This window comes from Falco biarmicus, chromosome 2 (genome assembly GCF_023638135.1).
Source record: "Falco biarmicus isolate bFalBia1 chromosome 2, bFalBia1.pri, whole genome shotgun sequence".
Taxonomy (NCBI): Eukaryota; Metazoa; Chordata; class Aves; order Falconiformes; family Falconidae; genus Falco; species Falco biarmicus.
Window position 1 is genome coordinate 26,603,389 of NC_079289.1, and position 23,453 is coordinate 26,626,841.

Sequence of the window (23,453 nt, forward strand, 5' to 3'; positions counted from 1 at the left end):
TTTGAAAGAAGAGAAAGAAAGGAGGGAATGAGATGTTCTCAGAGTGATGTTTTTCAGAAGATGGCAGAGCCAGCTGTAGAGAAAGTTTTCTTTTACCTCCTCTGGTTGTCTGTTGCAGTATTAGAAAATTGTGTTCTCCAGAATGTTGTATCTCCTCTTATGGATGATATTCTTGTGCAACTTGGCAGCTCCTGATAAAAATTGTGTTTTCATTGGTGACCATTGTGATTTATATGCTAGGAAAGGTACTCAGAAGAGCCAAAACAGTGCTGCCTGGGCATGAGAGCAGATAACACTAAATACGCAGCCCCTGATGCACATTTGAACAGCAAAAGGGCTGCTCAGGATAGAACTAATAGGAGCAATTGTAGCAAATTTACTGTAGCCCACAATTTCCCAGCTAAAATATCTAGATAAATCCATTAAAAGTCCAAGTTTCTGTCACTTATGGTTTTCCATATGTGAGGAACTCATAACAATGTTTAATCCAATTATTCTTAGTTTCTGTGCTATTGTAAGATCTCATACAGTGCTCAATGTAAAAATAAAAATTCTCTTGTTACTCTATTTTAAAGTTATTTAATGAATGTGATTGTAGAACTTGTGATGAAATTTGTGCTCATACGTTTATAATTACATGAAGAATTAAGAAATGCATATTTGTGTAGCACAGAGGAAGGTATCTTAAAATATTCATAGAACAAGTAATAGTAAAAAGTTACTTTTTATATATAAAATAATCCAATAATGCAGTTTTAAACATAGATAAATCATATAAAAAATTTAGACAACAAGTTTCCTATGTGCTTTATTCTTCTTTTCATGCATAGGCCTTCGGGGAGCCCCAGGATATTCTTTGGATCAAGCCCATCACCTTCCAATTGAAATGGATCCATTGATTGGTATGTCAAGATGAAAATGTAGCAATATATTTGAACATGGCATTTTCAAGAATTATTGATTAAGCTATATTTGTATATTATGCTTCATTTAACATGGCAGATAGGAAAATATTTATTCTTGTCAGTCCTGAAGAACTAAATGCATTAGCTATTGATGCTGCATGAATTACATGAGTGCTATTTGTTATTAACATCACAAACAATTGGTATTTAAGAAACAACCAATTAAGTGAGTTACATTGTCAGCCCATATCTATAATTCTGTTCTCTTATCAGGTCATATTAGTAAAATAAGATGTGAGGGTCTGGTAGAGTTCACATACTTTCATTTCTTACAGCCAGCTCTGTGTACATCAGTGCAGATGCAGATCCGTTTATTTTCATTCAATTTATGATTTGGATTGTTTTAGTTGCCATTACTAAATTAATAAAGAAAAGACTGGATCCTAAATTGATGCATGCATGATTGTATTTTTAAAATCCAAAAATATTTGAGAAGGTGAAATATTTTGAGAAATAGCATCTGCTAAAACTGTTAGATTGCAGGTCTTGTACTCCTAAGTCATTATTTCTCTTGCAACTATTTGCTTTGTGGTTGTGGTTTTGGGTTTTTTTTTTCCAGTAGGCATATTTTTGAGATAGAAATTGGGTATAGGGAAGGTTCTTAAAGACAATTTTGCAGCATTGGTGAGAAAAAAATGCATTTTTAAACATCTCCAGATGAAAAGTTCCTTTTTCGTCTGTGTCAATATTTGTGGCTGAAAGATTTATATACAAGTACCTCAGCAGACTTAGCTTTCGCATTCTGTATGCTTCATTTGCTCATATAATGACAAAGGTTTTCTCTTCAGATTTTCCTCTCAAAAGCTAGGGCACAACTATTGTGCCCACCTGTTCTGGAAATCTGAGTAATCTGTTATTCATTATCTTTCAGTGGATGGATATAAAGGATCTGTTAATTTAAATATGTGTTCTTGGAATGTATATGAACATGGTATTAACTTTTACAAGCAAATGTAAAATAGGTTGGGGTTTTTGTGTTGAGTCTTTTATTTCATGCAGTTGTGAGCAATTTAATTAGAATAACCAAAAATAGGGACAAAAGAAATGTCAGAATATTACCTGCATTGTCGTGTTTCTACGTTAGGAGAAACATGTCTGTCAGAGTGAGTTTTATCTTACCTAACTTCAATTAACTGGAGTTGGTTGTCAAGGTTCCCTCTGTAGCTACTGTAGAAAGAGAAACCATCTTCTGGAGTTGTCTAGCACTTGGACAGCTATTACAGGGTGAGATGACTTGCCATGTGAAGCGATTTCTCTCTCTCCAGCAAGTATAGAGGGAGCATAGGTAATTAACTTATATTATATACTGAACTTCTAGAAAGTTAATGTTAGGTGAGAGGGACACGGCTTTGTTGCATTGCCAAAGCCTGTTGTGTTGCAGGAAGTACCGAGCATGTTGGCTGGTTACTCCTAGTCCTTCCTAACAGCTCCATTTTATAGTCAGGGTGGTGGGATTCTGCATGAACCATTCCTTTTCCCTCTGTCTGGGGAAATTTCCAGGTGACATCGCCTCTTTTAACATTGCTGACTGTGGCCTGGCTGCCTGCTTGAGGAGCAGGTGATAAGACAGTGTTGAAAAAGCACATTAGACGTGAGTAGCTTCACTAGCTGTATCCTGATGTCTTTGATCCAGTTAAGCATCTGCAGGTATGGGGGATGCCAAGGTCACACGATACAAGCTGGGAAGTTTTCTGTAGGAGAGATACCAACCAGCAGGAGCTGAGTTTCTGCAGTATTGTTAGCGTTGACTTGGTATTTTCAATGGACTTCCATCACTTTCCCCTAGTTCAGTTTGGGTTTGGCGAGTACTTCAGCAGAACACTTAAAATATTACCACATATTATGCAGTGCATCAGGCAGTGTAGAAGAAATTGTCATCTCCTGTAAAATCTTTTGTCTTATTCAAAGGGAAACCAGAAATCTCACAATAATTTTGTATTTCTGACACCCATATAGACAGCTCTAAATGTTCATATTCAAAATGCTTACTCAACAACAAATTCACAGTTCATTGAAAGTTAAATGTATTCATTTTCTCCTGTAAGTGGATGACAGGAAGGTGTTGGAATGGCTTTCTTGTAAAATGTGTTTTGCATTTTGTTACAGCCAATAACTCTGGTGTGAACAAACGGCAGATCACAGACCTTGTGGATCAGAGCATCCAGATCAATGCACATTGCTTCGTGGTCACAGCAGATAATCGCTACATTCTTATTTGTGGTTTCTGGGACAAGAGCTTTCGAGTTTATTCTACAGAAACAGGTGACACTAAATATTACTACCTGTTCCTTCTTGGGTCACAAAGTGAGCCCTTGTCTTAATACTACCATATCTAATATCTGCGCTTACCCCTCAACAAATGATAAAGGGCAGTTTATAAAATTCTGCATGATTGTTTGAGCATGATAGCTTTAAGATGCTTTTTTTTAAAATGGAAGATAAAGAGTGTAAAAGGAAACAGAAAGGCATACAGTTTTTGAAAGCCATAGTTATATTAAAAGGATCAACCAAACTTTTTGTTACAATATTTTCATGACTATATTGTTTCTCTCTATTTATTTCATGTAATAAGGAAGCAGGTTGCGTAGCCTGCTACCAGGAACCAGTATTCTGTTTCTTTGTCTGATTGCTTAGCCTAATGTCATTCAGTATATTACTAAAAACTGATTGCAATAATAGAAAGAAGGAGCTGACGATCACAGTAAACCTTAGTTTGACATTAATGTAGAACAAATATACATTTTAATATAATAATGTAGCACCATTATGGAAAAGTTCATGTGCTGTCTTATGCATATAATTCATGAAATAAATTCACAGATAGTGTTCTAACACCATTGCTTAAGTACTGATGGATCAGTAACTCCACTTAATATTCAGCGACTGCAGCACTGACTTGATTTTCAGAGATAAGGGTTAGGATATGGATTGACACAGATCACAGCCCTCAATAAGAACATAAAAAGCAAAGAAAAAAAAGTTTTATCTTTGTAATTTTTTAACTTTTTGTAGCATGTAGTGAACTCTAATTAAGGGCCATGAGGCAAAAATTACATTTGAACTGAATATTTGTTCATGATTTAGTTAATGATTTCTAAATGCAGCAAGTACTTTAAAAACCTGAATTTGTATCACTTTACACTCCCACCAGGAAAATTAACTCAGATTGTTTTTGGCCACTGGGATGTCGTGACTTGCCTTGCCAGATCAGAGTCCTATATTGGTGGTGATTGCTACATCGTGTCTGGGTCTCGTGATGCTACATTGCTGCTTTGGTACTGGAGTGGCCGACATCATATTATAGGTGACAATCCAAACAGCAGTAAGTATCCTGTAAAAAACACCTTCCTAAGAGGTCCTCTGTCACGCCTATTCCTTTCTAGCATTCCTTCTGCTAGCTTCAGAAGGTATTGCCAAATATATTGATTATTTCACTTGCAGGTTGACAAGAAGAGCACCACATGCTAAGCAATTCATTGAGTACTAGCCAAATGTTTAAACAGTCTGTGTGTGATAATAGATAATAATATGGGAGTAATTCTTAAATTTGTAATTGCCTTTATCACTTATAGCATCATGTCATTATAAACTAGAACAAGATGGTTATGGCCTTTAAGTGACAGGATGTATATCACTATATTTTGACTTTCCCAAGAAATAATTTTTGGCATTTTAACTTACTCCTTTTGTGCTACAGCCTGCTATATCAGCTGCTTGCCATTTCAAAAAAGGAATGTCTCACATGCCATGGAATCAAATGAGTTTCTTTGAGAAAGGTCTTTCTATAGCAAGTGAACCTTTGGAGAAGCAATGTGACTGAATAAAAATAGGAAAAGATAAAATGTCAGGAAGAGTTTGCACTTCATTTGCAGGGGACTAACTATCAGTGTTTTGCAGAGTGAACAGGACACAATAATAATAATAATGATTATGATGATGATTACTTATATAAGAGGGCACTTAAAATGCACTACTAATTCCCTTCACCCAAGGGATGAAGGGACCCCTTCACCCAAGCCAGAAATGTGACCACAGCTAAAGACAAGAGCAATTTTTTTCCATATACTAGAGCTGTTTTGTACAACACTAAATCCATTTCATTTAAAGCAGTTTCTGAATTCTGATGATTACTTTCCGCACTGGGTTATGGTTATTGCCTCTTTGGATAAACATGGAAAAATCCATCGCTATCAGCTTTGGTCTCTGGTATAAGTACTGACTGGAGGCAGTTGTAGACCCATCAGTTACAGACATCTAAGTGAAAGTATTTCCTCAACTGAATGTCTGGTAGAAAAGTGTTTTATTTGCTACAAAGTAAATATTTTGTTAATTTTGCAGGAGCAGATTTTTTATTTGTGTTCTAATTTTCTTCCTTTGTCTGTAAGCAGAGCAAAGGGGAGACAAACAAAAGCCTCACTTTCTCATCTTTCTTTTGCTTCTATAACAGAGGGAAACTGGAGGGGGGGGAAACTAAAATTGTGTTCCCATAACAAATTCCTCTAATTTTTATGTATATTCCAGAGCTTTTTTAGCACTTAATTCTCACATAGGGAAAAATTCAGTCTGAAAAAGAATTTCATGTCAAGGCAGTCTGTTAGCTTGATGGCGTTTTGCTTCTTTGAGTGACTGTGTGATTCATATCAAGTATTAGTAACTTCTATGCCAAGAGTCAGAAAAAAAATAAGAGCTTTCTCTTGCTCCTTTCATTAAAGAAAAAATGTAAGACTTTTTCTTTACTTCCTTTGATTTTATGGGGCTTGGACAGCCTTGCCATTAGCATCTCCCTACAAACTGCTCCAATTCTTTTGCTGATAGATTTGTTTTAGTTCTGATACCTTTTTGTCATCATGAACATGTCTGAATGCAAGAAAGTGTAACTTCTTGGAATCTCACGTTTAGTATCTTAGCTGTGTAACTTTGGAAGTGTCTGCCATGGAGAGCCTTAATTTTATGAAAAGAAAGGATATCAGTTGGCTGACAGAAATAAATGAAAACAAACCCAAATTGTATTATTTGTTCTTTGTCTCTATGTCTATGTGGATAAGGCGCTGTTTTGCTGAAGAAAAGGCCTTATAGTTAGATTAATGGGAGACTGCACTGCAGATGATAGTCGGGTCCAGGCAAATGTAATCTCACAGGCACAGGTAGCAGATCTCAAGAAGATTAAATACCCAAGTCCACTGTGGTAGCTTTGAAAAGTATTGATCAGGTTTCTTACTACTCATGTTGTAGGCATGTTGTAGACTCATGTTGAGGAAGTGTGATGTCATCACTATTATTGCTATCACTACTCATGGCATTAAAGTTATCATGGGTGTGCTAATTATGTACTAGTACTGTACTATAACCAGAACCTTATGTGTTGTAAGCATATCCTTATTAACAGCTACTTTGACTTTTCATGAACGTTCATCAGTAGATAGATCACGAGTGATTATATGCCCGACGGATCTTCTGCCTTTTAAAACTTCCACAGTTACTAAATCTTTCTGCTGAAGTAATTACTACTGGAGTCTGTTCCCTACCATGAACAGATGACAGTTGTTGTATGGTAGATTCCCTCTATACTCATTTTCAGGAGTGAAGCATTCTCAACAATCCTTATGGAAATATGTTTGAAGTTTTACATAGTTAAAGCTGCTGAAGTAGTAAATAAATATTTCCTAATCTACTCTTCTTTTATACTTACTGGTAGAAGATTAGGATTTACCTTGCGGGAAAAATGAAAGTGAGATGTTCGCTGTAGGTCAAATCCAATTAGTTAACATCTTTAGAATGAATTTTTAGAAAGATGTAGATGATATTTTCAGGGGGGAAAAGGGGGCTTAGTTTTTTAAAAGCTGTCATCTGGAGACACAGATAAGGTATTTTATACCACAGACTGTAAGAAGGTGAAGAAATTAAAGAAAAATGTCAGCTATAGTAATTATCTGGGTTAGATGCTTGACTTTATAATGATCTTTTAAGCTGAAAGACAGTTAATTATCAATTTCAGCTTCAATGCATCCAATTACCAAAAGGAACTTCAGTTGTTTCAGAAAATGTTGGGGGGGGGGGGGGGGGGGGGGCGGAAATTGCGGGGCAGGGGGAGCAAGTCCTAAATAGTTTATATAATGTAACATTTGTACAGAAAAATGTAGCTAGCATTTCATTAGAAAACATAGCAAGCAGAATTATTTATTGTGAAATAATCTGGGGCAAAACCTGTCAGAACAAACCCTTTACTGATTCTGCTAAAATTCCATATTTCAGAATCCATGAGTTAGATGAAATTTTTACTAAACAACATGTATGTCAATAACCTAACCTGTCAGACTGGTGTAGAGCCCTCTGCTGAAAATACCAGTGCAAACAGGTGCTCAGAGGGTGACCTCAGCTCTGTCTGTGGGAAATACAGAACCAGCTCTGGTTTAAAGAGAGTGGTGAAAAATTGTGTCTTGGATAAGACTCTTGCAAGTGACTGCTCCAACTCAGTAGTTGAAAACGTGCCTGTGAAAGCATGATCTTCATTTTTATGATTTTAAAATATTTTTTCCAGTCAATGCATCTATGAAGTTATCACTTTTTTTCTACAATAAGCATCAAAAAGGAGTTTCCAATTTTTTTCACTTGTCAAAATTTCTTAACGCTTCTCACAATTGGTATGAGAAGACTGAAGTTTTACCATATTTTAAATACAATGTTTTCCATGGATTAGCTTTCAAAAATAGCTTGTGAAAAACCTTCTGGTTAGAATGTTTGTCCAGGAAGTGGGAGACTAAGTTCTCAGCCTCCAGAGACTGGGGGAATTCAAACCCACTTTCCCATATTCACAAGCATATGCTGACTATCAGGCTATAAATTAATGTGGGAGGGGCCCCCTGTGAACCTCCAGCTTTGGTGGAAAGCAAAATTATTTTCTCTGCTCTTGTTTATGGATCTTATGTGACTTGATGATTGGATAGAAATAGAGATCAAGAAATCAAGAACCAAGAGTACATACCTTCAACAGCAGTATGTAGGGCAAATCTCCCTACTTGTACATTCCCTGGTCCAACAAACTTGGTTTCATGGCTATACAATTGCTGAGCTCCAATAGCAGTGACAGAAAATATGCTTTTCCAGCCTAGACTAGAGGCTGGTGCCTGGGGATGCTCCTGGAAAGTGGGAGATGTGGCATGAATTCCTTCAGGCTGAAAGGCAGTTGAAAGCAGGTTTTTATATATGTTTATGAGATTTTGAGCCTCCCCTTATTTCTTGATCCTTGCTTAGTTAAGTACTGCCTCTGGAAGGAACACTCCCTGAATGAAGCTTAGTCATCTCACCAGGGTCAGATACCTACTTTCTAAGCCAAAATTGTCCATCTGCAATAGGTAATCTAGATCTGCACCTTATGCAGTTGATGACCACATTATATAAATCTGCTGTGGTTGAAAGAACAGTGAAAGGAATCTGTTTTCTCTTAGGAAGACCTGGCACAATCACAGGACTTAGTTTGCTTATTTTAATTCTTTGAAGTGATCTGGAAAATGTAAATCTTTGCAGTTCTAAGGATTGAATAGAAAAGTTATTGTGATAGAGTTTGACAATTTGTGTTTCAATTTTTTTTCTCTTTATGGTATATAGGGATTTGTTTTAGCTGAACTCTAATTTGTATACAAATTTCTTCTCACATAGCAACTGTATTAGTCATCACAAAAAGGAGCAAAGAGAGTACATAATATGCCCTGGAGTTCAACATGTATCGTTATAGTTGTTTTATTTTTATATTTTATGATTGCTTTATTGAATGTCTGTTTCAAACAAGTGACTTTGAAATTGAGAATTATCTCTGAGTCTTTGAACAGATACCAAAGTGGATGATAGAATAGCAGAAAAGTGAGGGACAGATGCTTTCATCTGAAACAGACACAAATTCAGAAACTAATTTGGAAGTGATAAAAATTAATTTGCACACTTTAATTGGAATCAGACTCCTGCATGAAAGAAGGGAAGGGTAGGCAGCTTGTGCTAAAAGCTGATGGAATTTTTTGTCAGGTAAGTATGTTGGACTTGGCCGCTTATCCTCTTGAGCCTTTCTGTGCAATATATTACATTCATCCTCTGACTGGTGTTCTTTAAAAGGATCAATGCTATTCCTGTTTTGTCCCTAGAGCCTGAAATTTCATTGATCTCGGGACTTGACATTTCTCATTACCTATTGTAGCTTCCAAGAGGATGGTCACAAGAGGTGTGAGTTAACCCTGTTTTTTCTAACGGGAACTGTGCTGACCACTGGAAAAAACCTGTGTCTATCAGTCCTAAACTGGGTTTGTTTAGCATTATAATGTAATCCTCAGAGGTGCTAACAATTTGTCCTATCCCAGTGAGTATATTCTGTATGTACCTCAAAGGGAGGGCAAGCGCTCTTTCTCCAGTTAACCTGCACTTTTTAAAAGTCTGTCATGAAGTATTCCTTTATGTGTTCATTTTACATAACATATTTTTGAAACATTTTTAAATGGTGAACATTGAAGGGTTTGTGAGTTTGTCTCTTGAAACAGTAGTTATTCTGAACTCAGAATATTTACTTATTCTTTTATATCCCTCTACATTTTAATATGCCCTAGTTTAACCTTGAAAGGGCAGCGGTTTAAAAATAGCCACCAGTATGTTCTGTACCAAGTGGACTGGACGGCTGTCTGAAGGTCCTGCGCAATCGCATTGGCACACACGCAATCTGCTTTGCCTGTTTAGAGTTATTATGGTACTTGTACGTTTGTACAATCTGGGTATCAATTTTTAAAACACAGTATCTTAGCGCTGTTCTGCCAGAGTAGAAGCACTTTGAAAACTAGTGTGTAATTTTTACTTGGCACCATCTCTACTCTGGTAGCTGAAGACCCGTCTCTCCTAAGACTGCTGCACAAAGGTAGATGTGCCAGCAATACACCTGAACGGATGGGGTTATATCTAGCATTTTATCAACAGATGTCTGCGCCCATGCTTTGCTGCACACCCCATGGGAGCTGTACAGTGCAGGGTGGTTCAGCAACTTGCCAAAGTTCCCAAAGCAATTTAGTGGAAGAAATAGGAAGAGACATAGCAAATCCTTACTGACCTCTCCTCTACTGTATTTTTCCTTTTAGGGTCTGGATGGATGTAAGGTACCTGGAAATCCGCTCACCTGGGTGTATTGCTTGTAGATATATACAGTGCTGCTCACATTCCTCAGCAAATAAAGCAGTTCTGCCAGAACTGAGAATATTTTGAATATATGAATATTTTTCTGTCAGCAGTCTTTCTTTTACAACCATTGCTCCTTCATGTTGTGGACATTGTTATTGGCTATTTCTTCTTTTGAAATATTCCTATTTATTGATCGTAGCCTTATCTTTTCGTCAAACTCCAGGATGTTTTTTTCTGACAGTAAAAATTCAAGAATGCTATTACATTTTCACTTCCATGAAAGTATTCACTTCCGTAGTATTTTCTAAGTTTTTTTCTGATGAGTATACCCTCAAAAATGCCAATACTAAAGTAAATAACAAAATTATTTTCAGCAAACAATTCAGCTATGGTCTTGTACTTGCTGCCATCAAAGTCAGAGATGAAATAGCTGAAATTTGCCTTGTGGTCTCATGGTTTTTTTTTTATACAGAAGGCTCTTAGGTGTGTCCCCATAGCAATCTGTACATAATTCCTGGAAAAGGACAATATGAAAGAAATAATAACACTGTTCTATTTCTTTTCTTCTTTTGTTTCCTTGCCATGCTAGAGCACCGTTTGTTCTAGAATAACCTTATAGTAGTATCAAGCATTATATTTTTCAGAGAGAAGGGAAGATGTATTTAATTTCAGACTTTGTAGAAAAACTTACTTGCTTGGAAATACAATGCAGCTTATTATTTTTTTTTTCCCTTCTGCCCTGTAGTAATTCAGTTCAAAGGTGCTCCGTTGGGGAAATTACAGGGAGTTTACAGTGATGGTATCTCAGTTCTTAGGTAGGATATTTTCACCTGCAATTCCCTCAGAGCTGCAGCCTTTGACCTCTGTTGCATCTATCAGTGGTGATGTGACAGTGACAGAATATTTTGTTAGATTTTGAATGATTCCTGGCATTCACAACTTCTGTCCTTAAAAATAAAATGTAATATGACTGAGGTTCTCTTCCCCATGCCACAACTTTTCCTGTAGAAAGTATCACTGAATATTTTTTTCTTAGAGCCCTAAGGGGGAAAATCCCATTTTCAATTACTGTCGGACTGTTACTAATAATGATATGCTGTTATTAATTTGTATTTACTGAAAAACAGGACTCAAAGATCTATGTTTCAGTGCAATTGCTTCTTATAAGCATTTTCCTTCATAAATCAAGTAGTCAATTAAATATGCTCATTTTTCATATTCTGACATTTTACAGTTTCATGATATTATAATGTTTTCCTAGGAAACCCTAAGGAAAATACCCTTTTGAAAACTGTGTTATTTCTTTTCCCTCAAAAAAAATCTAATTTCAGTCATTCACCTTTGCAGTCTGATGACACTGCTGTATACACCTCTGTGATCAGAGCTTAAGCCAAGATGACCCTTAGGCATAATTCTTCTTTATTCCAGGAGGACATATGGTGTGGGGGGGGAGGGAAGTGGAAAATTCTGTATTTAGTTGGATGATTTTTTTTTTCTTTTCATTTTTCTGTTATGTACCTGAAACAAACAAACAAACAAACGAACAAAAATCCAACTTCAAAAGGAAGTGGGATTCTCAACAGCAATGATAAAAATCTAAATCTCCAAATACAGCTGATGGTTGATGATATCCAAAAAGCATCTTTCTCTGTTTTTTCCAACATCTATCCTTCCCTAGCAGTAAAGCCCAATTTTCAGTTCACATCTTCAGTTTCCAGACCGGAAAGATTCTTTTCTTTCAGGCTAGATTAAAGATTGGGAAACTAGGATTTATTGGTGTAGCTGTTTTCGTTAGAGGTAGGGAAGTGTCTATACAATGCAGTGACAGGACCAGGTAGACTGACCCACCCTGTACTATTGGGTCCAAAAAGAGTCTGTGAATCCATGGTTGGCAGTTCTCAGCTGGTTCAGAAAGATAGTGAAATACACCAAATTTATGTAGGGTTCCGCAAGAAGTACTGTAGGTTCACACTAAATTTTGAAGGACTATTGTTGTATGTAGTTCTGGCTACCCAAATTTTAAGAAACAACTTGGAGCTAGACAGGCACAGAAATGGGTTGCTACAATGAATAAAAAGAGGCATTTTTTATAAAAATAAAACTCTGTCTTTTAGAGTTTGGTCTGAAGAACAACTGAGAGGGCTGATTTATTCTGTAAGTACATGAGTGGGGAAAACACAAGAAGGGGAGAAGATCTGAAGCTAAGGGACAGTGCTGACACAAGAACAAAGAAATACGAGGTAGACAGAAGTAAGTTCAGGCTGCAAGTCAGAATATTTCTCTCCTTTAAAGTAAGAAAGGTCTGGAACGTCCTACCAAGTCACATACCCAGATAGCCATTTCATTAATTTATTGACAGGTTTATATAATATGAGTGTCTGCAATAAGAAATACTTAATTCATTGACCCACAAAAGTCTGTGAAAACCTCCATTCCTAACGCATATCTTTCAGAAGCCCATGCCAATATTGCGTAGCTACTTGGGTAGTTCCCATTTTAATTTTAGTGTTTAACCCTTTTTCCAGTTGGGAAACTGCATTTTATTGCAGGGTTGAAATGTGTGCAGCCATTCACCCATTGGACCTTGCTGTGCCATTAGCTGCAAGATAAATTTTTGTGCTCTTGGACATCGTTTATGCCTGTGACTCCCAGCTACAGTGGTCAAGTCACTGCATTGCTGCCTGTGCAGCAAAGAGAGAAAACCCTTTAAACACTTAAGCCTTATTCTCTATATCAGTTGTATGACCCTCCTTTAAGCTCATTTCTGTGAATGTGGGTACAAGACTTTAATCTTTCTTATCTACAGCAGCAAGATATTTCTCGACTCCAGTTTGCTATTCTAGAGTATTGCATTTAAAGTTAGTGTTGAGGGAGTTTTCCTTTCTGGGTCCATAAATCCTTCTCTGTCTCACTGCCTTCCAGAACAGTCTCCTCTCCAGCGAACAGAGCTTGTGCTTGTCCAGGAGTGTCAGCCTTCCACCTGGCTGTATTCAAAATAAATAAAATAAAACACATTTTGCTACCTTTCTGTTTAACTAAGCAATGCAGAGAATGTTAGAGTAATTTCTTCCTCTCTTCATCATATGGTTGCTTGTGAATCTTTGTACCAGTTTTATACACAACCATATCTTACCAGCAAAGATTTTGTATTATCCATTATTGGTTAGGATTCTGTCAAGAATCAATTCCCAGCTCCTAATTGGACACCCTAATTTCCTGTATCTGAATATGTAGCTCGTAGTAAATACCTTTCTATGGACCAAAATTTTTAAGATCTATCATTGAACCCGCTTCTATGCCATCCATGTTGTCCACATTCAGTCCCATGTAAAACAGGTTTAAATCAAAATGTTGTATTACTAAGACAAATATCTTGGAAAAAAATACATGGAGGCCATTTTAACACAGCCATCTTTATCAACTATACCTCTCATGTTGTTAAAAACAAAGAAGCTTGCTTGACAAGATTGCTATTCCAGTACAGCACGGTGACTGGCATTAATGAGATTTTTGCTTCCAATTCTCTGTTGACAGAATTGTGGATTAACCATTTTGTTATTTTGCATAGGATTAATGTTACAGTAATTCATCTGTAGTTCCCTAGCTCATTTCTTTTATCCTTTTAAAGTATTTGAACTATACTGGCAGAACTCCAGTTCTTTGGAATTTGCCAGCTTTCTATATTTCATTTGTACAAAGTAAATATAACCAGCTGAAATCTATGTTATCTAGCAAGTTGCTAATTTTTTGTTACTGGTTATCTTTCTTTGCCTGGCAAAGCAATATCAAATACTGAGCAATTCCTTACTTCATATAGGCGATTCACCGTTAAAATGTCAGCATCTGTTATTGCTAGAAACAACAGAAATGTTGCTATTTGTCATATAAATACTCCATAAATGCCCAGTTGTTTGAACTCAAAATAAAATACATTTCGCTTCTGAATAGAAAAAAATAAATTTTTAGGGAGTAGTCTATCCCACTCTTTAATAAATTAAATGGGATAAAAATGGGACAGTTATCCATGGTGATATATTTAACATTATGTATACCCATAATCACTTTTAGCTATAATTTTAATCTGTAAGCAGTCAGTATGTCTCTGAACCAGTAATGTCTATGCAATAGTAGCATCTTTCTAGTACAGTCCTGTCCCTTCTTTCTTCTTTCTGACCACCAGTTTCATGAAAGAAATTATGACCATTAATACAGGAACACCCTCAATTCATGCTGCTCTTTAGGTTCCTAGCAGAAGTCTGGAGGCATAGAAGTCCAATAGCAGACCTTTACATTACAGCTGCTTTTAATACCACCACACTTCGTGTTCTTTATCTGAAATACACATTTTCAATATTTTTAGGTAATGAAACTGTAATGTATTGTTATAATTTGTGTATTGTAAGCAGCGCACAGTCCATAATTTCTAAACCAAGGAAGTTTTGGTTTTGAATTAACATTTTTGTTAATGTATGAGTTGGGAATGAGTTTGAATTGGGAAGCTCTGCCTGTGAAACTGTGACATCTGAATTGATTTTGCTCAGAAACCTAAGTATGAGATATTTAACCACACTGCACTTCTCTTTGATGCTACTGATTTCAGGAAAATTGCAGCAAAGTTCTTTTGTTGATGGAACAGATCTCGTTTGGTGTTCCTCTGTTCTTTGCTCTTTTTGTTTTAATTCCCATGTGGTTTTTTTTTACAGGTGATTATCCAGCTCCTCGCGCTGTTCTAACTGGTCATGACCATGAAGTTGTCTGCGTGTCGGTCTGTGCAGAGCTGGGACTTGTTATCAGTGGTGCTAAAGGTCAGAAATGTTTTTATGCTTTAAGTCTATACAGTTTTAGAGCCTTTTTTAGTGGTACTTCCCAGTCTTCCCTCAAGCTACATATACTTCAATTATCTAAAGCCTCCTCTACTAAGACGTGTAGTATTTCTGGGGGAATCTGCAACAGTTTACTCTGAATGTTATTATTTACTATCAGGGCTTACAAGGTTTGAACACAAATTAAGTTGGTTGTTCCTTCCAGCCTGTGCTGCTATTCCCCCTTGGACCTGGGAGAGTAGTTGATAAAAAATTTGTACAACAATTCATAATGACATTTACTGATCTTGAAGAAACTTGTTGGTAGAGACCTGTATTTGGGGGAGGGCCAGCTGCAAGTTCTCCACCCTGACCATAATTGAATGGCAGTTTGTAGGACTGAGCTCAGCCTTAGCAAGGGAGGCAGGGTCAGTTTGTCTGGTTTTGAATCTGTGGACAGCATTTTGTCTAGTAGGTTTTTTGGTTTTTTTTTTTGTGAGGTATTCCAAATAATGAGGAGTTTGCAGACTTGTTGTTACCTCTCTTCTGTTAAGCTTTTTGAACCCTCTGTTCACACTTTCTCCCTGTTAGTTATCTGTGGAATCCAGAGTACCCAACAATTGCCAATACAAATGTTCAAAATACCTTTCCAAACCTGCAGCAGTCTCCTGTATAACTGGTAATCAATGTAAATGAAACACGTGCCTCAATGAATGTTTGCTTCATCTTTCTGTGTTCTGTTTCTCCTTTATTTGTTCCATTTTACTTGTTCCGTACACCTTCTCCTTTCCCACTTAAGTCCATGTCCACTTTTCTTCTCCCACTGCGCTCTCTTGTTCAGCTTCTTCTCTTAATTTGGCAAACTGCACGTCTTTTTTCCTTTCCTATTTGCCTCACTGTCTTCCCCCTTCTCTCTCTCTTTTGTGCTACGTTATCTCTTTTCCCTTATTTGCTTTCCTTACATTGCCCCTGTCCTTCCTTAAGGTTCTTCTTCCTTACATATCTTCCTATCTCATTTCCACTCCACGCCTACATCCACATCCAGCCACTTGCTTCTCTGTCTACAGCGATGCCCGTTTTGTTCATCTCTGTGGATATCCTCATATTCCTTTTTAAAAAGTTTGCTGCTTCTGAGGTTAAGAAGGATGTGATGCTTGTTCTGCCCGCTTTTGCTCACAGCTGAGCTCCTGGGTTATCGCCATTTATACTGCCTCGGAGCTCAACATTTATTTTCAAAGCTGAGTGTGAAACTTTTGAGTAAAGGCATTTTTAACAGGAAATCCTAATGGGTCATTAACTCTCGTAATGACATACTACATAACAGTCGTAGGTGAAGTCAAGACATTTATGAAAAAAATGTACAGTGACACTGAACCTAAAGTTTTTCTTGCAGCACTGCTATTTCTTATCTTTTAAGGCATCTTTATACACTCTTACTGCTGTAATAGTGTACCCTTTTCAACTATTCTTTTACAGGTCTTATCTTATTAAAGTAGCTGGAATCTGTACTCAGTTATCTTCTGCTTCATTAAGTATATGACGTTTTGGTAACATATATTTCTGGAGGTAAAAGCTACTGGAGAACCCAAGACTTTTACATCAAATCCAGAATATGTTTGTAATTGATCAAGAGAAATGTATACCCAGTCTGTCCTCTGAGTTACTCTCCTCATGCTCTTCCTCGTCGAACTCTAGTCCATATATAAATGCAGAGAGAAAAAAAAAACAACCCGGTTTTATTTCTGGTTTCCAGCAGATGCCTGTTTTAAAGCTGCTTCTTCAGTTTCTGTCCTTTCCACTCCCTTTCCAGTTTCTTAGGTTGCATTTCGTGGCAGTGCTGCATTGCCCTGCCATCCTACCCGAGTGCTGCCTGTGCTCCCTCGTGGGGAGCCTGTCCCTCTGGAGCTGGCTGTGGCAACGTGGTAACACACACGGTGCTCGAGAACCTGCTGCGGCAGGGAGACAGCGCATATAGGACTCTTCTGAGAAAAATCCTGTGCATCAGGTTGATGTTTGCAAGTTCTTATCCAATAAAACCACAAAAGGAGTGGTCAGTCTGCATGTCTTTACAGTAACATCTTAAATCAGATTTTCTTTTTGCCTTTTCTTGTCCATGTCGATTCAGCTGTGAAGGCATTACACTTTTATTTTGAAAGATCTAACGGTAATTATTCTAAAGGTGGAGGCATCACTTCATGTAACATTCTGGCATTTCAGTATTTCCAAAGCTGAAACTCAACTATTTAAGAACATTAGTTAATTCCATTGCAGTTGTAGCTCATGGACCCAGCCAGGCTTGAGGTCACTCTGTATAAGGCTTTATGCAAACACAGATGAAAACCTATACCAGAGGGCTCATGGGTGAATGCACTGATGCTGTGATTCATTCTACCTGGGCAAACCCAGCTGCTCTGTGAATTTCAGGGAAGTTAGAAGGGCTTAACGTGAGGTGGCTGAGTCTGCCAGAATGAATTTACTTTCAGGGTCATGAGCCAGTTGTGTAAGGAAGAGATTACTTTGCTGTCCAGGAGTATCCTGTGATTCATAAAAGAAAACATTTAGTATTTACTATGACTCATTACGTTTACCACAGAAGAGACTCTTTTTCTTAGTAGGAATACAGATCTCACTTTCAAATGAGCTTTTCTCACAGATCTTGAAATGGAAATAGCCTAGGTTTGCATCTTAAAATGTACATTGAGGATTTCATAGCTGTTTTTTTCTTTCATCAGCAGTCATAAAAATATATTAAAATCTCATATTATTATCTCTTTAGAGTAATAGCAGTTACAATGTGGTCTCCTAAAAGCTCTTATAGTTCAGACATCATAGTAACTGTTGGCTGTCAGATGACTTCCATTGTTAAAACAATTTAGGACTGAAATTTATGCATATAACATATTCGTTGGGAGAGAGGACCTACAGGGACTGCCATTGTCTATAGGGGAAATATGCAGTGATACGATTATATGCCCTCTGGGAGTTGCTCCTACTAGTCACTGATAGGGCCCCATCTGTTTAATGTGAATGGGCAGGGTAAAGAGAGTTCATGTTGTTGGAGGAAAGCAGTAAGGCTGAGGCTTCTGAATGCTTGGAAAAAGGAAAGAATATTTTAGAAGGTAGATCAAGGAAGACTCCTACCGGTTTATGTAAATAATAAACTACCAATTTTAGGCATGTTGTATCTATTTTCTTAATATGCTAGCTCTTGCATTTCTTCTTCTGTTGTATATTTTAAATTCTTTAACCAAACATTACATCTCCTTATATCTATGCAGGACAAATGTGATATAAATGTGTATTATGCATTGCTTTTGTGCACAGCATAGATAGTTTGTATAAGTAGCAAATATATGATATATTATGTTTTCATATACAGAAGGTCCTTGTCTGGTACACACAATTACTGGAGATCTGCTGAGAGCCCTGGAAGGAACAGAAAACTGCTTGTATCCTCGCTTAATTTCAGTATCTAGTGAAGGTCACTGCATTATCTACTATGAACGAGGACGGTTCAGCAATTTCAGCATTAATGGCAAACTCTTAGCTCAGATGGAGATCAATGATTCAACCAGGGTAAATCTAAATGCAAACAAACATTTGTTGTGTCTCACCTTTATGTATTAAAATAAATTTAATGTATTTGCCCTGTGATTTAAAGGAAATATGCGTAAAATTGATACCTTCTGGTTAAGTCATATTCAGACACAGATCCTCTTTTCTCCATCTCCAAATGCAAAAATGCACTTGAGCTTTTCCAGAATAAATAAGAACAAATTGTTTATGATCCCACATGATTCCTGGAATGTTTGTTTGGAATTAAATTTCAGTGGGAAATATATCTTTAAAACAAAATGCTCTGAAAAGAGTCCATTCTTCATTTATTAGCCAAGACATGAATTTGTGCCTTCAGGGCTCTGCTCTGTCACTAGCACTTGAAGCAGCATGAGGAATGCAGATCGCTGCTTTGCTTTAAGTGTTAGCAATGGCACCGACTATTGTGAGACAAACACTGAAATGTTATGTGCTGAACTCAAGTCTTTGCAGATTCATTTAAACAGTTTTTTGGTTATATATCATGTTTCAAACCACACAATTTTACATTTGGAGACCCAATATTTGTTGGTTTACTTTTTGATTGGGGAAAAAGAGGAGTGGGAGCCTTTTTATTCAAATTTAAAGTGGCCAGAGCAAAAGAAATGCTTATAAGTTTATTAGTTTTTTGTAGTATTAACCTGTTTCCATAAAAGCTGACTGTGTGCTTGGGTTTTGTCTTTCCCCCCTGAAGGCCATCCTCCTCAGCAGTGATGGGCAGAACCTGGTAACAGGGGGAGACAATGGTGTAGTGGAAGTGTGGCAGGCCTGTGACTTCAAGCAGCTCTATATTTACCCTGGCTGTGATGCTGGCATAAGAGCTATGGATCTGTCTCATGATCAGAGGTGAGTTTGTCGTTAATGTTTGTATGTAAATGGTAAAATTGCACAGAGTATACATCTCCATGAACTGTAAAGTGTGAATTTATGGTATGCAGTCATTAACAGGATACGGTACAAAACTGTTACCCCAGTTGTTGTTGATTTGTCTGACTCAGCATTTTTCCCGATCCCTAAGTCTCACAGCACAAGCACGTAAAGTAACATGAGGTCTTATATCATTGAAGTCAGTAAGCCAAAGGCTCAGTTAGCAAAGTATGAGCAAAATTACATTAACTTAAGCACATAGGAATGGTCAGGCTGGATCCGAGTGCAGTAGTAGTAGTAGTAGAGGCCTTAAAGCCCATTACAAAAGTTTGTGGTACATTTCTGATTTTCACATATGTAGAGCTTGAGAACTTGGGGTTGCATCTAGACTATAATGTGTAATACTATTGGTGGATCTATCCACTGGGAGTGGGTGTGATCCTTTCCTTTGACCTTCTTGAGCAATGGGGGTGTGGTGTAGAAGCCAAGATTTTTGAAGTCACTGCTGTGGCACTAAAATTCCCACTGTAAATGTCAAAGATATATGAAATTGATCCCTCAGTCTTCTATTGTGATTATAATGAAAGTCTATATGTTGCATTTATGCAGGATTATGAGTGGATTTGCTGTGTACATCATGCATCAGTATTGTATTTCTTATTAATATACAAACTCATGACATGCAAAGAATTCATAGGATATTGGAAAAATCATGCAGCATTCATTTAAGTTTTTTTTTTCTTACACTTTTCAGCATTCCGATGATATTAACCCATTTCGCAAAGCAACAAAAGCAACAAAAACATGTATAAGTAGATGACTTGAAACAAGTTTTTTGTCTCAGATTTAGCCTAATTGAAACTAACTAACTGGAACTGGAACAGGCCTATTCACTTCTGGAGCTTTGCCAGTTTATGCATACAGTACTGTGCTCTGTTTGAAGAGATTTATTTACACTGCAAAAAATTTCAGCTAGCCTATTTTCTCTATTCCTTATTGCAATAACAGGCTGAGAAGCCCCAGCTGTGCAAAGTGCTTTAAGTACCTGCTTAGCTTTAGTCACATAATTAAGCAGAAAACAGCTTTTGTATAGTTTGATAGAAGTAGTGATAGATATCTAATTCCCTTTTAAAACTCAGCTACCAGAATTAGAGGATATGTGATAACTGGAAAATCACCTCAGCTATTGCCACCAGAACAGCGTAAATATGGGGCTACATTTCAATATGAAGCTTTTTAGGAGTACCAAGGTGGGACCAGCTTGTAATTAAGGGATCGGTTCAGCTGTCTTCACAGAGGCATCTCATTCTGTCTGGGAGGCCATGGGATACCCAGCTGATCCCAGCCGCAGCCCCAAGTGCAGAGTGCTCCAAGCCCCATGTCCCAGCTGCCAGCCAGCATAGACACGTCAGCTGTCCTGGGGTACCTCCAGTGGCACAAGGTGCCTGAAATTAGGCATCTGGGTTCTAAAACACCTAAATGAAGGTGTCTTCATGTGAGCTACGGGAACGAACTTCTGTAATAAAAATGAAAATTTATTTGCTACAGCCTGTGGAGTCTAGAGGACAATGAAGCTCACTCTAAAGTACATGCCCAGTGACCTGCAGGGAGTTGGTCTCAGGCTGCACTGGGGGTACTGACTGGGGTCACATTCAGTTGCCTACCCATAGCTAGTTAGTACTGTTTGAGATACTTTAGAGGTCTGAGGTACGTACCTGGGGTGGCACACATGACAAAGCACCCAGTGAAAACCCACACCCTTCTGGAGAGGCAGCTGGAGGCAAGGCAGGGTATGTGAGAGCATGTCAAACGGTGTGATGCTTTTACTTATGTGAAGGTGCCTGAATGGACCTCCAGATCTCCCTTGACCTTCCTGTAATGGGAAGATGGAAATTTGGCTCATATGGCGACACCTAAATGTAGCGTCTCATTTGCAAACTGAATCCTACCCATGAGCTTAATCTTCAGACAGTGTTGCAAAAAGAGCCTTATTCTTTTAGCTTTTTTGCTGTTTATGGTAAACCATTGCTTGAGAAGGTAAAAGAGGATTAACAGGACCGCCTGTTCTATCTTTTTCAGAACTCTGATTACTGGCATGGCTTCTGGCAGCATTGTAGCTTTTAATATAGATTTTAACCGGTGGCATTATGAGCATCAGAACAGATACTGAAGCGGAATGAAGAACTGAAAGCCCAGGTAAAGCTGAGAGCACAAGTGCTGCAATGAAAGGTGTAGTCTCTGGTGGAAAACCACGTCTGCATTGACCTCCGTTGTACATTCCATTACACCCAGCAATAGCTGTACATTGTAGTCAGCAACCATTTTACTTTGTGTGTTTTTTCACAACTGAACACCAGCTGCTGAAAAGCAAGCTTGTATCATGTAAATTATATGAATTAGGAGATGTTTTGGTAATTATTTCATATATCTTTGTTTATTGAGAAAAGGTAGTAGGATGCGCCACAAGAGACTTTTGAAAATTCTGGGGAACCTTGTGTCCAGTTATTTCAATGTTTAGGCTTTGAACCTAACATGCATCCCATCTCCAGCCTCTTTTCAAGCTGAGATAAAAAAAATACGTTTGATACTTTGTACATCAGATGCACATCTTAACTTTAAAGGGATACTTTTGTAAAAGTAAAACCTTGTATAAAGAACAAAACTGTTTCTTAATTTTATTGTGGAGTTACAACTTGCATGTACTTTAAACCTGATGTCTTGAAGGAACAGGTGCATTCACACAAATCAAACTGGAGATCTGCCTAAGGGTACAGCTTGTGTTAAAGGGTTGAATTTGGGCGCAAACAGTAATTTTGACATTTCCACCAACACATGTTTTTTCACGTTTTGAATCTAAACTTTACCCCTCTTAAGTGGAGTTCTGCTCATGAAGCATTTGGATAAAAAGCCATCATTTGCCATATTTATACAATAGAAATTGAATTCCTCCCTTTTAAATTCAAAGACTAGAAGGAAAGGGAGCAAAGAGGGAAGTTCAGTTTAATGCTTTGTAATGCTTAATAAATTCCAATACAGATAAAGTGCTATACTTCTGGATTATTAACATTTGGCATACAAATCATGGGCAAGAAAGCCCCCAGTGATTTTTTCCTTTATCTTTCCTCTGAGCAGCTTAGTTTATTTGACAGCCTTAGCTTCATTGTAAAGGTAATTGAGGTTATTCTTTTTGGTTCTTCTGAAAATCTCACCTGAAGCCACTCAAACTAAGGCACTTCATGTTTTACAATACTGTAATGATAACTATTGGAATAATTTTCTGCACATCGTACTGATCAAATTACACACCCAGGGGTATATACACTTTAATTCATGTTTCTTCTTTGTATATTTGGTGACTGTATTGTCATAGATGTACATATTGTGTCGGTAGGGCTATGAGGCATGTAACAGGAATGTAATTTTCTCAGAATTTACACTCACTTGCAGTCATTTATTTAAAAAGATAATGGATTCTTTGTATTGGCACTTTGCACCAGAAACATATCATTATTTATTGATGTGATTACTTATTTGTTATCCACCTTGTATTAGTAAGTTTAGCACTGAATTTCCTTCTTCATTGTTGTTTGTATTTATGATTCTGAAATCATGGGGATCAACGTAATGATTAAGTTATTCATCACCCGTCTGTAAGCAATATCTTGAGTTTGTAGCTTAGAATTGGGAGACTATTGAACATCTGGAAGACAAGTTCATTTCATCTTGAGATCATGGTGAAATATTTTGGATATATAAATTCCTTAAGCTATTGTAACCATGTTTTATTGCAAAGATGTAAAATATGCCAGATGTGTGTGAGTTGGAAATCAAAAAGAAAAATAAAATATGCAAAGAATTCAGTGATTGTTTTTCATTTCAATGAACTTTTCATCAAAACATTCACATTATCATTAGGAACAAACAAAAAAAATATTTTAAGAAATCCTCTCTGATATGCTATGTTTATACCAAAAATTATGCATGCCTGGGTGGCTGTATTTCCTGTGGTCTCAGGAACTAAAACAGAGGTTACAGAGTGTGTTTTGCAACTCTTTTGATTGTCAGTACACGGAGAGAA

General features: G+C 37.3%; 1 protein-coding gene across 3 annotated transcripts in view; it reads left to right on the top strand.

The window, feature by feature from the left end:
* NBEA (neurobeachin) overlaps nt 1–23,229 on the top strand; it is a 510,074-nt gene extending 486,845 nt beyond the window's left edge. For all 3 annotated transcript variants that reach the window (XM_056329059.1, XM_056329057.1, XM_056329058.1), the window contains 7 exons: nt 831–902; nt 3,072–3,227; nt 4,117–4,287; nt 14,816–14,917; nt 18,294–18,490; nt 19,203–19,354; nt 21,455–23,229. In XM_056329059.1, the coding sequence (XP_056185034.1) occupies nt 831–902; nt 3,072–3,227; nt 4,117–4,287; nt 14,816–14,917; nt 18,294–18,490; nt 19,203–19,354; nt 21,455–21,545 (941 nt within the window). In that variant the 3' untranslated portion in view covers nt 21,546–23,229. The remainder of the gene's footprint in view (nt 1–830; nt 903–3,071; nt 3,228–4,116; nt 4,288–14,815; nt 14,918–18,293; nt 18,491–19,202; nt 19,355–21,454) is intronic.
* The last annotated feature ends 224 nt before the right edge of the window (nt 23,230–23,453 follow it).